Here is a 12,768-nt window from a genome sequence, read left to right as displayed (position 1 = left end):
ATCAAAATAAGTTGTCTTCTAAATTTGAGGTTGATATCTAAAAAAATATTGATATTTTGTTTGGGCACTGTACCAGATTTTCCCCATTAAATGCCAGCAAAGCTCCACTGGATTTGTGATTTGCAGTACAGTTTTTCCTCTCTCAAATATTACAAGAAACACGCGCTTTTTTTTTTATTACATGCATCCATACCAACACACCCACACAATTTTAGCTGCATAATTTATTTTCTACAGAAGCAGAAAACCATAGTAAAGAGTATTTGCTTTATATGCCAAACCTGAGAAAATGACACTATCTGGTAAAAAAAAAAAAAAAAAAAATTACAAAGGTTCATTTTAAAGCCTTCCCAACAGAATAAAAGCCTGTTAAGACTGCAGTTTTATAGTTGGATGGACCTGAGATAAAAAATTTCAGCTTTAACAAGGACATTTTTGACCTTTAAGTCCTGAGTAACTTTAGTAAAAATAGATTTATAAGAGGATATGGGGGAGAAATAGTAGAATTACAATACAAATTCAAACTTGTGCAAACATGTATGCAGTTGGCATTAACAGCAAAATGCTAAATGAAAAAAATTGAAAAAGTAAAAAATGTCCTTAAGTCACGCATGCTTTTGTTCTGTGGTGTGCAGTAGCATCACTGTGTGATGTAAAAAAAAGTATTGATTATTGACATTGAAATGGAGACAAGAGGCCTCATTTTCTGCACAAGTTAACGTTTAAATTACTACTTACAGCAACAAGTTAATTTGCCTCTAAATCACCCAAACAGCTGTATGTCAAATGGTAAATTTTAGGGCACCTTTATGCAAAGGGACTTCCACTACACTAACATGGGGTTAAAGGCCTTGCTCCTGTAATAAGACAGCTCACACATGCTTCCTAGAACTCAAAAACAATGGGTGCTTCTCATTTCTAATTTGTACATCCTCATTTCCTTCACTCATGTCTCAGCTCCAACCCCCTTAGAAAGGACAAATGAATTGAAGGAAGGCTACTTTGGATATTCAAGCGTCACTTCAAATCATCAGCTGATGTCCTCTTGAAATATGCCAGATATGGATTATTTAAACTACAAAGGTAAAATATTAGATTAAAATTGTGACAGATGTAAAGGGGGAGGGAAATGTATACATGCACAAGTTTCGACAAGATGACTTCCACATAGGATACACCTGCGCATCCTCACTTATAGCTCCATTGGAGGCCTTCTCACTCATTCCTTGCAGTGCAACTAAAAGAACTGAGATTCTTCAAGATGATTTAAAAAAAAAAATCAATTTCCAGGTCACAGGCTGGTGGACCGAGGAAGCATCAATTTGATGACTGAGAAACACCCAATGTTCCAGTCAGCAGCAATGAAATTGTTACAAACACTGACTGAAGTTGTACATCATCCAGTAACAATTAAAAACAGTATGATTAGAAAACTTTATTTTGATATTCTGCAATTATTTAGTACACTACAAGGGAACGAAATCATGGTCCTTGACTCTGATGGGTCCAACAGATGCCCTGTCCCACCACCAATCTGCTGAAGAAAGTGAGAAAACTTAAGCAAATCACCATACAAACATTAACGTTTGCAAGCTTAAAAAAAACAAAAAAACATGCCTTTACGTAGCTGATCACTTCCACTCCTAATGCCACAGGTTGCGTCACAGCAGCCACACACCTGATCATCCTCATCAGCAGAGGTCCACCTGTCAGACAAACCAAATATTAAGTCCACACACACTAACGTTTTTAAGTAATTCATATTAGTGAAAACATACCTATTAGCAGAGAAGGAGCAAGCTTTCTGCTCAACATTAGTAGGGTTGGATGCTGCAGCCACCTTGAGAACACAAGTAATGTAGACCTAGAAAAAGCCAGATTATTTGTACTCGCCATGCCAACATGCACCCAAACTGCTAACCCACATACATACAATTCCACTAATCTCTTGCTGGAATTTGAACGCCACCAACTGAAGCTGCAGCTTGTCAGTTTGAGTCCGGGGCATAAAGCGAGAGCCTGAGCCTGTGAGCTTAGCATCAACTAGACACCTAGGGTGGTAGAAAATTAAATGAATTCAGACATTCCATGATGCCACATTGTGTGGTTCTTGAAGGACCTCTACTCACCCATTATTCTCAATAAAGGAGTATCTGGGTGTAGCACTGGTATCAGGGACTGAAGTAGCCACACAGCTATCAACAAACACACGAAGAGGAATGTGGTTGTATGACCTCAGTGAAGCCTCAATATTAATGGAGTCACCCAGGAAGTACTGATTAGAAGGTCTTTCAAATCTCCAGTCATCTGCAAATAAATCATTTTAGCCCAGGTTCAAAGGCACTGGCATGTTACAAACATTTACATTATACCAACCAGTCATGAGCTTGAGGGAGAAGACCAAAAGTTCCTCTGCAACTATAGTTGAGGCATATGGTGCCCAAGTGGGCATTAAGGCATCACTGCTCACATCAAGCACTCTATCAAGGTATAAGAATCAATACCCTTTTAGTGCAAATTATAGCATATTCTGCAATCCTGAGTTAACTGAAATCTTACCTTGGATAATGACACTCGATACCAACCACCGCAACACTGCTCCTGACAATAGGACTACCATATGAAGCCTCTTGTGGGGTGTAGATAATGTTGAACTTATAAACAAGCTCATCTTCAGTCACCTAAACAGAAAGGTTAATAGAAGAACAGTCACATGGACGGTTCAGAATACCTATGATTGTCACAACAGAACCTTACCATTGATGTGCTGCTACATCCATGCAGTTCAGACTCAAAGATCAGCACTTGAGCAGAAGAATCCTCTCCAGTTGCAGTACAGCCTCCCAGTGTAAAGCCAGAGGACAACACTGGGTGCCCAGTCCCAAAGAAGTCCTTCATCACTTCCACATATAGTGAATTCTCTCCACACTGAGCAGCTACACTGTTGGCAGGAACAGGAAAAGGCAAGTCAAAAGGAACGTCTGGCTGCTGTGGCTCCTCTGGTAGACTTGGAAAGCTCCACGTCAGTTTCGCCACTGGACCCTGCAACAGCTCTTTTAATTGAACACCCATAAGATCTTGAGAAGACTTCCCAAAGTTCCTGTCCAGACTGGTGTCTGGACAGGAAACTGAGCGGGAAACCTTTGTGGTGCAAATACTTTGTTACTGGGAACCAAAGACATCCTGGAATCAGCCTGTCGAGAAGCTTGAGCTAATGTTCCAGGCTTAAACTCGCTTGGACTCTGATTATCTGCTGCTCCTGCTTTCCATTGTGCTTCAGAAAATCCAAGTGCAAGAATCAACACCAATCCAAATCCAACTTGCCAAAACCCCATTATTGCCAAGCTTGTTTCAATGACACGTTAGGGTGCTACCATCCAAATTTATGCAGATGTCAATCAGAATGGCTCCACCTCTCTCGTGACAAGCATCATTTTTCTCTGCACCTGCCAATTTACTCAGTCAATATAACACAGGTGAAAGTCATTTATTCTAAATGAAGTACCATATAAGTTGGATATTTTTATATCCAACTATATCTATACTGAAAAACATGGCGAATGTAGTAAATCCAGATTACATTCATATAGGCTATACACATTCATACATGGGGTGAGCGGGGCTAGTTGTAACACACATGGTTTAAAACTTTCCACACATGCTTGCATGGCAAAACTTGGTGTATTTACTAGTTGCCATATCAACACTAAATAGATAAATATATATATATATGTATTTATTTTATTTTTTTTATTAAAAAATCTTTGTATGAAATCACTGAACATTTATTTAACCATAGCAAAAGTACATTTCTCACTGAAGTTGATTTTTCATCTCTGTTTTTGTGTTAATTTAAAATTCGACAAATCTGATATTATTTTAATCTCATCTGTTATTTAACCAGCAGAAGACACTAGCAGGGTTTAAATTAGTTGCGCAGGTGCAGGGGCACAACCCTATTAGAACTATGCTATTCTATACATTTATAAAATCTATTGAGAAGCCATGAGAAATAGATGAATTAAGACTGAAAGTCAATGTTCAGAAATTATTAATTATTATTGTTTTGATCTATGCTGTATAGCTGTGTTTTGCGGGGGTTTTGTTGTCAAACTCAAAAATGTGTTTATTTTTTATTATTAAAAAATCTCATTATTTTATATGAAAAAGTTAATAATTGTATTTTATTGCTAAAATATTTTAGTTTGTCTTGTAAATTTTTTTGATTAGACCAGATAACATTTGAATCTGTCATATGATCATGTTACAATGTGCCCCTCACATGTTACAACACCTATCTATGGGGCATGTTGTCACATTTTACATCCATTCTTTCAGGGTAAATCAAGACAAAATATACACTGTATTAAAGAAACAAAACCACATAATTGTACTAGACATGTGTGAAATTAATGTGGAAAAGAAATTCCCTGAACCCCAAGTGGATTTACACAAACTGAGAAAGTCAAAATGTGTTAGGTTGTGCCCTGCTCTCCCCTACACATGGTTCTTTACGCGTAGTAACAGTTCTATTTAGAACTGTATCATCCTGAAGAACCATGTTCTGAAATGGTTCTTTGTGTAAAAGTTTAGGGTTCTTTATTCCCCCCTTTTTGTTTTTCAAATTTTGTTTTCGAAGAGCTGTACAACTACACAGGCTGTCAACAAACTCTCAACAGGTAAATTATTAGGGCCCGAGCACCGATGGTGTGAGGACCCTCTTGGAATTGCTCTGTTTATTATTATTATTATTATTATTCTTCTCCGCATTTAATTGCATTTTTGAGGGCCTAAACATGCTCGAAAACTCACAAAACTTTGCACACGCGTCAGAATTGGCGAAAATTTACATCTGATATAGGTTTCAGAATTGGACGGGGCAAAATGGCTCGATAGCGCCACCTATAAAAGTTCAACGGAGTGCGCCTCCCGCAACGTTCCACGTACGTGCACGAAATTCGGTACATACATGTAATCACCTAATACCTACAAAAAAGTCTCTTGGAGCATAGCCCTAAACACAACAGGAAGTCAGCCATTTTGAACTTCCTCTCAGATTTTTGTGCAGTTTTTGCCATTTTCAGGCCTCGTACTTAAACGAACTCCTCCTACAGTTTTAATCTGATCATCTTCAAATTTGGTGAGTGTAATCTTAAGGCCTTTGCGACGTTAAATTGCGAAGATCTTGAGTTTTCGTCGAAGGGCGGGTCCTCGGCGTCCTGACAAATTTCGATGTTTCGCCATGAAACAGGAAGTTGCTGTAACTCAGGCATGGAATGTCCAATCTGCCCCAAACTTCACACGTTTGATAAGCGTTCTGTCCTGAACACATGACCATGCTCATATTCAGTTATAGTCATAGCGCCACCTGCTGGCAACAGGAAGTGACATGTTTAACACTGTTATGGACTCCTAATAACATATAAAAAAGTGCCAGCAAGTGCTAAACATGCTAACAACATACTAGAAGCATGCTAAAACATGCTAGCAAACTCTTAGCTAAGTGCTAAAGCATGCTATTTTTGCAATTAAATAGGAATTTGCTGTAACTCAGGCATGGAATGTCCAATCTGCCCCAAACTTCACACTTTTGATAATCGTTCTGTCCTGAACACATCTACATGAGAATATTCAGTTATAGTAATAGCGCCACCTACTGGTAACAGGAAGTGTCATGTTTAACACGTTGATGCCATTCTAGCAACATGTTAAAAATGCCATTGACTTCTAAACATGCTAGAAACATGTTAAAACTTGCTAGCAATACTTAGCTAAGTGCTAAAGCATGCTAATTCAATGAAACAGGATGTTGTTGTTACTCAAGAAGGCAATGTCCAATCTGCGCCAAACTTAACACTTTTGATAAGCGTTCTGTCCTGGACACATGACCATGCTCATATTCAGTTACAGTCATAGCTCCACCTGCTGGCAACAGGAAGTGACATGTTTAACACTGTTGTGAACTCCTGATAACATATACAAAAGTTCCAGCATGTGCTAAACATGCTAACAACATACTAGAAACATGTTAAAACATGCTAGCAAATACTTAGCTTACTGCTAAAGCATGCTAATACTGCAATTAAATAGGAATTTGCTGTAACACAGGCACGGAATGTCCAGTCTGCCCCAAACTTCACACGTTTGATAAGAGGCATGGCCTGAACACATCTACATGAGAATATTCAGTTATAGTAATAGCGCCACCTACTGGTAACAGGAAGTGTCATGTTTAACACGTTGATGCCGTTCTAGCAACATGTTAAAAATGCCATTGACTTCTAAACATGCTAGAAACATGTTAAAACATGCTAGCAATACTTAGCTAAGTGCTAAAGCATGCTAATTCAATGAAACAGGATGTTGTTGTTACTCAAGAAGGCAATGTCCAATCTGCGCCAAACTTCACACTTTTGATAAACGTTCTGTCCTGAACACATGACCATGCTCATATTCAGTTACAGTCATAGCGCCACCTGCTGTCAACAGGAAGTGACATGTTAAACACTGTTGTGGACATATAAAAACATTAAAAAGTGCCAGCAAGTGTTAAACATGCTAACAACATACTAGAAACTTGCTAAAACATGCTAGCAAACACTTAGCTAAGTGCTAAAGCATGCTATTGCTGCAATTAAATAGGAATTTGCTGTAACACAGGCATGCAATGTCGAATCTGCCCCAAACTTAATATGTAACATGCAAGAAACATGCTAGCAACACATAGCTAAGTTCTAAATCATGCTAGAAATGCTAAAGAAAGTTGTTGTAACTTAAGCATACAATGTCCAATCTACCCCAAACTTCACACGTTTGATAAGAATTATCTCCTGAACACAAGTCCATGCTCATATTCAGATATAGTCATAGCGCCGCCTGCTGGCAACAGGAAGTGATGTTTAACATTGTTCTGGACTCCTAATAACATATAAAAAAGTGCCACCAACTGCTAAACATGTTAGCAACATACTAGAAACATGCTATCAAATACTTAGCTAAGTGTTAAAGCATGCTATTACTGCAATTAAATATGAATTTGCTGTAACTCAGGCATGCAATGTCCAATCTACCCCAAAATTAATATGTAATATGCTAGAAACATCATAAAACATGCAAGAAATGCTAAAGGAAGTTATTGTAACTCAAGCATACAATGTCCAATCTGCCCCAAACTTCACATGTTTGATAAAAGTCCTGCACTAAACACATCTACATAGCGATATTCAGATGTAGACATAGCCCCACCTACTGGCAACAGAAACTGACATGGTTAAAACAGTAATGCAGTACTAACCACATAACTATTGTGTACTAAGCATGCTAGAAACATACTAAACATGCTAGCAACTACTATACCTCCTTAAATGCACATTGCCCAACCATGCTCTGTCTTTCTAAAGCCACCGAGTGACGATGGCACGAGTGCGAGGGCCCTTTCATCGCTGCTTGCAGCTTTAATTTCTTTCTTAAAATGTCTATACATTTTCATTTTAAAAATTGTAACAAGTTTCCTATCAATTATGTCTTTTTCTCTTTTTAGTTTAACAGAACATGTAAGTGTGAGCAGCTCTGCTCAATTAGGGACACTCATCTTCTCTTCTCCACAAAGTAAGAGATATTGAATTTATGATCCATATTGTTCGAATTTTTAATTATTACTTTATGCCTAAACACCCAGTCAAAAGAAATCATCAAAGCTATCATGACGTTATATCACTTTTTCCTTTTAACACCATTTTTGCTAATTTTGGCCTTCATAAATATAACTGTTTTTACATAATCAATTGGAAGAGACAAACTTTAACTCTTAACTCAATTGTGTATTTCAGGTGCTGTCCCGTATCATAACCTCATCGTCTGCAGAGAGAAATTGTCACTCAGAATACACACATAATGAAGGACGTAAAGACATCATATATAGAGAGCATTGTAAAGATATTTCACTGGAACTTCATTACATCTGTATCATGTTTTTGCTACAGTTTGCCATGTCAATCAAAAGTAGAAGTACCTAATTGACACAACATCCTTTTTTAATATGTAAAACCCAAACAGAGGCAACAAAATATTATAAAGACCAGGCAGATAGAGGACTAAAAACAAAAACAATATTCAATAAATTATATATAAAAATAATGTTAATAACACTAATATGAATAATATGAAGATACTAATATTGCTGAAAATAAACTATTATTAAAAAGGTTATTTATATTACCATTAAGGTATAGCACTTTCAAAGCATTGTTCTTTATGGAACCTTATTATAAGGGTTCTATTTATTACCAAAAACGATTCTGCTATTGTTACAAGCCAAATAACCCTAATTTGGTACTAGTCTTCTTTTCTTAAAGGTGCAGTATGTAAAATTGACAGCTAGTGGTTGAAATGGGTACTGCAGTCCAAATTCAAAATATTGGGAGAGTGTTGTTCCCCCGCCCCCTCCTCCTCAGACTTAACGCTCACGCGGGTTGTCAGATTGAGGACGCAATACAAATGAGTGCAATTCACAATACAAGACATCGAGCCTCTGTGTGTTGATGAGCTGATTTATCCGCGTTTTAATGTGTGTCTGCTCATAGAGCTTACTATGGATGCCGAGGATTTTTAGGTCGGGTAGAATCTGCGATCTTTGACCCGGCTCGTTTGCTGGCTTCCATAGTTGCAATACACTTGCTGTGTCTCAATTTACTTATACTACGCCCTAAAAGTATGTACTCTTTTTGTGAAGAAAAAGTAGATAGCCTACTTTTGAGTGTGTAGCAAAAAAAGTAGACAAGCTTTGGGACATACTAACACGTCATACAATTGTGTCTTTAATGGTTGCTCTCTTTTGCATCCTGTCACAGTAAACTGGCCTGTCAATCATCTTTTCACAGTTAAAATCCTCCACGTTTAATTTTATTTCACGTCCTACCATATCGGAGAGAAATGCAGTAGCACGTTGATCTGCAGTCGCGGAGAACTCTCCTCATATTAATGCATAATGATGCATTTAAAAGTTAATGGCCAAACATATCTTTATAAAAATCCACATTGTTATTGCAGATGAAATATAACACGGATAACATTAAATATATATTTTTTTTTATCAGGTTAAACTTCAATTAGTCACTCAAACCTTTTAACGAAACCTCTGTCGGTCGCGCATATCCACCATGTTCTGTAGTTTTTTTTAAAGGGCACCTATTATGACTCTTTTCACAAGATGTAAAATAAGTCTCTGATGTCCCCAGAGTATGTATGTGAAGTTTTAGCTCAAAATACCCAACAGATCATTTTTTACAGCATGTTTAAATTGTTATCTTTTGGGGCTCAGAAAAACGCGCTGTTTTAGTGTGTGCCCTTTAAATGCAAATGAATTGCTGCTGCCGGCCCAGGGGGCGGAGCCTCACGAGCTCGCTCAGAGCCAGGACAATCTCATCTGATAATATCAGAACAGAAACTCTCAGTTGCGGGGTTCATTTCGACCCGGAGTCGGACAATAATGCCCACAGAGCCAGAGAATATATGCTGTATGGAGATAGAACAGGTATAGTTTAGTTTAATTATGGTTATAATTTACTTGTCATCTGCTTTTATCCACTATTAATACAAGCCTGCTGTAGCAGACCCTGTCCGAATGATGACCAAAATATACTGATGAGTTCAGTGAAGTTTATTGTACCTCACACAAAAGATGAAGCGTTAGTTTTACTCCAGAGAATCACAGTAAGAGCTGTATAAACACAGTGTAAGAAGTGAGCATTAAAGTCTTATCCATAAACTCTCTCTCTCTCTCACTTTCATTATCATCAACATAGACAGCGAAGTACACAAAACACTTGTTACACCTACTGTAACAGTAAACAATATAAACACACCTTTTCAGTGGGTGCTAAATAAACTGGTAAACCTTATATCCGTAAAACGACTCGATGAGCTGTCATAAAGAGCGCGCTCTCACTTTCATTTCTGCCGTGGTCAGTAACGTTAGGCCTGTCGCTCTGAAGACCGTAAGCTGGATCACAAACAGTACAGATCCATCCTCGAGTAACAACGAGAGTAAATGAAGACTGCTATGTTCATTCTTACATCCAACAACAACACACCTCAATCGCTTAGGAGACATTCTTGTCTACAGCTGCTCAAGCGTCGAAACAATGGCAGACTCTGTGTCCAGCTCACTCAGGGCGGGTCTATGTTCAAACTACAGTGTCAATCAACAGTCGTGGGCGGGGCCTGTGCAATTCTACGTCATATTGCATAGAATCTTAGAACAGCTCATTCTGAGACAGTGCTTATGATTTATTGAGATTGTAAAAAAAACACTTGGTGGATTTTTATCATACTAGGGTGGTTATGCTCACACACTGCCAACACACATTTATGTTCAAACACCATGTAAAAGTGAATTTTGCATAATAGGTGCCCTTTAACACTTTTTACTCATGTTTGTAGTTCTGAACTGGATCCTCCTCCAAAGCGCAATGGGTTGTGGGCAAATATTGTTATAGTGAGCACGGAAATAGTAGACCATCCGGGGACTTCTGGCATACTCTTTTCAACATACTATGCTTTAGCACACACTTATTTTATTCTCACATACTGTTTAGGATGGATAGTATATACATTGAGACACGGGGACTGTGTTTTATGGCAACTGGCAACCTGGGGTGTTGAAATACTACTGGATAAATTGGAAGTGGGCGGAATCACACAGACGAAAACTAAAACAGACATTCCCGAAACGCACATTTCAAAGTAGAATATCTGGCTGTAGTATTGTTTTTCAGAGAAACCGCCGGTATGTAAACTTGGCATGTTTCCTAAATATCTGAAACATATTATGGTATTTTTATGCTTTAGAATGGTCAAAAAATTTCATATAGCACCTTTAACAGTATAGAACGTACTTTGTAATTAGGTGTGAAGTAATTACTTATTCAGATAATTACCTACTTACAAAGCCTGACAGCTCAATATTCATTGGCCGATGGAGGCCATGTATTTCGAGATGCGCAAATGTCCTCAGACAATATACTGGCACCTTGAACAAAGATACTGCATCCCAGTTTTCAAGTCAGTCTGACTGATTGTTGCATAGCTACAGCCATATTCATGTTTTGTCATGTTATAGCACGTAATTTTTCACACGACCACAGACTGAGCCCATACATGTGTACAAGAGGGATAGCGGTTTTAGTAGAAATGACCATGCCCACTTCAAACTTTTGGCACCCTGTTGCAAAAGTGAATTAAAAATTGACAACCAGACTGCAGAGAATCTTTCTGCACAGGTTTGGTTTATGAGTTCTGAGCCATAACATACTTTTGATCACAGTGGCGCCACCATCAGGTCAATTGGGGTGAGCCTTGGTGACAGACAGGTTGGGTCTACTGCCATCCCTCAAAGTTTAAGTTTTTACTTGGAAATTCTATCAATTACAACAGGGTTTCAGCATACACACTTGAACCCCCAATAATAAAGCAAAATCTTCCAGTAAGCATCAGAAAGGATATGCTATTGAAATGCCCTTTAGTGTTGTAATGGGGCCTAGCCCCACAAATTACTTGAGCAATATGCTCCCCCACATAGTCAAGTCAAGTCAAGTTTATTTGTATAGCGCTTTTCACAATACAGATTGTATCAAAGCAGCTTCACAGTATTAAATTAAAATAATACAACAAAGTTTGTTCCAAGAGGAATTTATTGATTGATAAAATATCCCCAAAATATCCCCAACTGAGCAAGCCAAAGGCAACAGTGGCAAGGAACCAAAAAACTCCATCAAGTGACCTAATGGTGTCCTAAAACTCCATCAGGTGACCTAATGGAGAAAAAAAAAACCTTGGGAGAACCCAGGCTCAGTCGGGGGCCAGTTCTCCTCTGGCATTTATGAGCTAGAGGCCAGATTGTAGTTTGAACTGTAGGATTATATGAATGCCTGGCTGAAGAGATGCGTCCAGAGACTTTAGTTTTAAACTGGGAGAGCGAGTCTGAGCAACGAACAGTCTCAGGAAGACTATTCCAGAGTTTTTGGAGCCAAATGTGAAAATGCTCTCCCTCCTTTGGTGGTTCTGGATATCCTAGGTATGACCAAAAGCCTTGAATTTAGTGATCTTAAGAAGCGTGATGGATTATAGGGTGATAGAAGATCCGTTAAATAGACTGGAGCTAAGCCGTTTAGGGCTTTGTAAGTCAGTAGCAATACATAGTCTGAACAGAAACAATGTAAACTGAATAAATATGTTTAAGTGTAGTATTTGTGCAAGTAAAAACAAAGACATTACAACATATTATATAAAAAATGTATTAATCACCAGAAGTCACATGACATTCAGTTATTTTTGGCCATAGCCATATTCTTTAACGTCAATGGGGCCGACAGATGCTCTTTCCCAGCGTAGATCTGAGGAACAAATGATTAGTGAGACTAAAGCCATGCATGACAACAACAACAAGATAGCAGAGTTAAACCAAACCTGTAAGCAGCTGATCACTTCCACTTCTGATGCTACAAGTGGTGTCACAGCAGCCACACACCTGGTCAGAACCATCTGCAGACACCCACCTGAAAAAGAAAACAACCTCAATTAAGTTAAAGCAACTAATTACCTGTACACTTATCTAGCAGGCAACATACCCATTAGCAGAGAATGAACAAGCTTTCTGTTCAGAACTTGGAGAGGTTGCCACCTTCAAAATGCATGTGATGTAGACCTGCAGAGACAATTGTTTGTACACCATGGCAGCATATCATACAAATGGTCACATAATTACAAGAC

At 38.3% G+C, this 12,768-nt stretch overlaps 1 protein-coding gene across 1 annotated transcript; it reads right to left on the bottom strand.

Annotated features, from left to right (window-relative positions):
* Positions 1 to 1,423: 1,423 nt before the first annotated feature.
* On the bottom strand, positions 1,424 to 3,089 carry LOC309479239 (zona pellucida sperm-binding protein 3-like). Its single transcript, XM_082143241.1, has 8 exons — positions 2,758 to 3,089; positions 2,560 to 2,681; positions 2,377 to 2,480; positions 2,130 to 2,307; positions 1,934 to 2,051; positions 1,779 to 1,864; positions 1,618 to 1,706; positions 1,424 to 1,534 (listed from the first exon to the last, which is right to left on the bottom strand). The coding sequence occupies exons 1-8, from the start codon at positions 3,070 to 3,072 to the stop codon at positions 1,467 to 1,469; spliced, it is 1,080 nt and encodes a 359-aa protein (XP_081999367.1). The 5' UTR covers positions 3,073 to 3,089; the 3' UTR covers positions 1,424 to 1,466.
* Positions 3,090 to 12,768: the final 9,679 nt, after the last annotated feature.

Source organism: Leuciscus leuciscus (assembly GCF_965113295.1).
Source record: "Leuciscus leuciscus genome assembly, chromosome: 1".
NCBI classification, from domain to species: Eukaryota; Metazoa; Chordata; class Actinopteri; order Cypriniformes; family Leuciscidae; genus Leuciscus; species Leuciscus leuciscus.
This window is presented reverse-complemented; position numbering and strand designations above follow the sequence as displayed.

Excerpts from the sequence above, each read along its gene's own strand:
- LOC309479239 (XM_082143241.1), bottom strand. The coding sequence starts at position 3,072 with ATGGGTGTTCAATTAAAAGAGCTGTTGCAGGGTCCAGTGGCGAAACTG. Across the intron at positions 2,052-2,129 it reads TCCTTTATTGAGAATAATGG|GTGTCTAGTTGATGCTAAGC; the intron begins GTGAGTAGAGGT and ends CTACCACCCTAG. Across the intron at positions 1,535-1,617 it reads AAGTGATCAGCTACGTAAAG|ATTGGTGGTGGGACAGGGCA; the intron begins GCATGTTTTTTT and ends TTTCTTCAGCAG.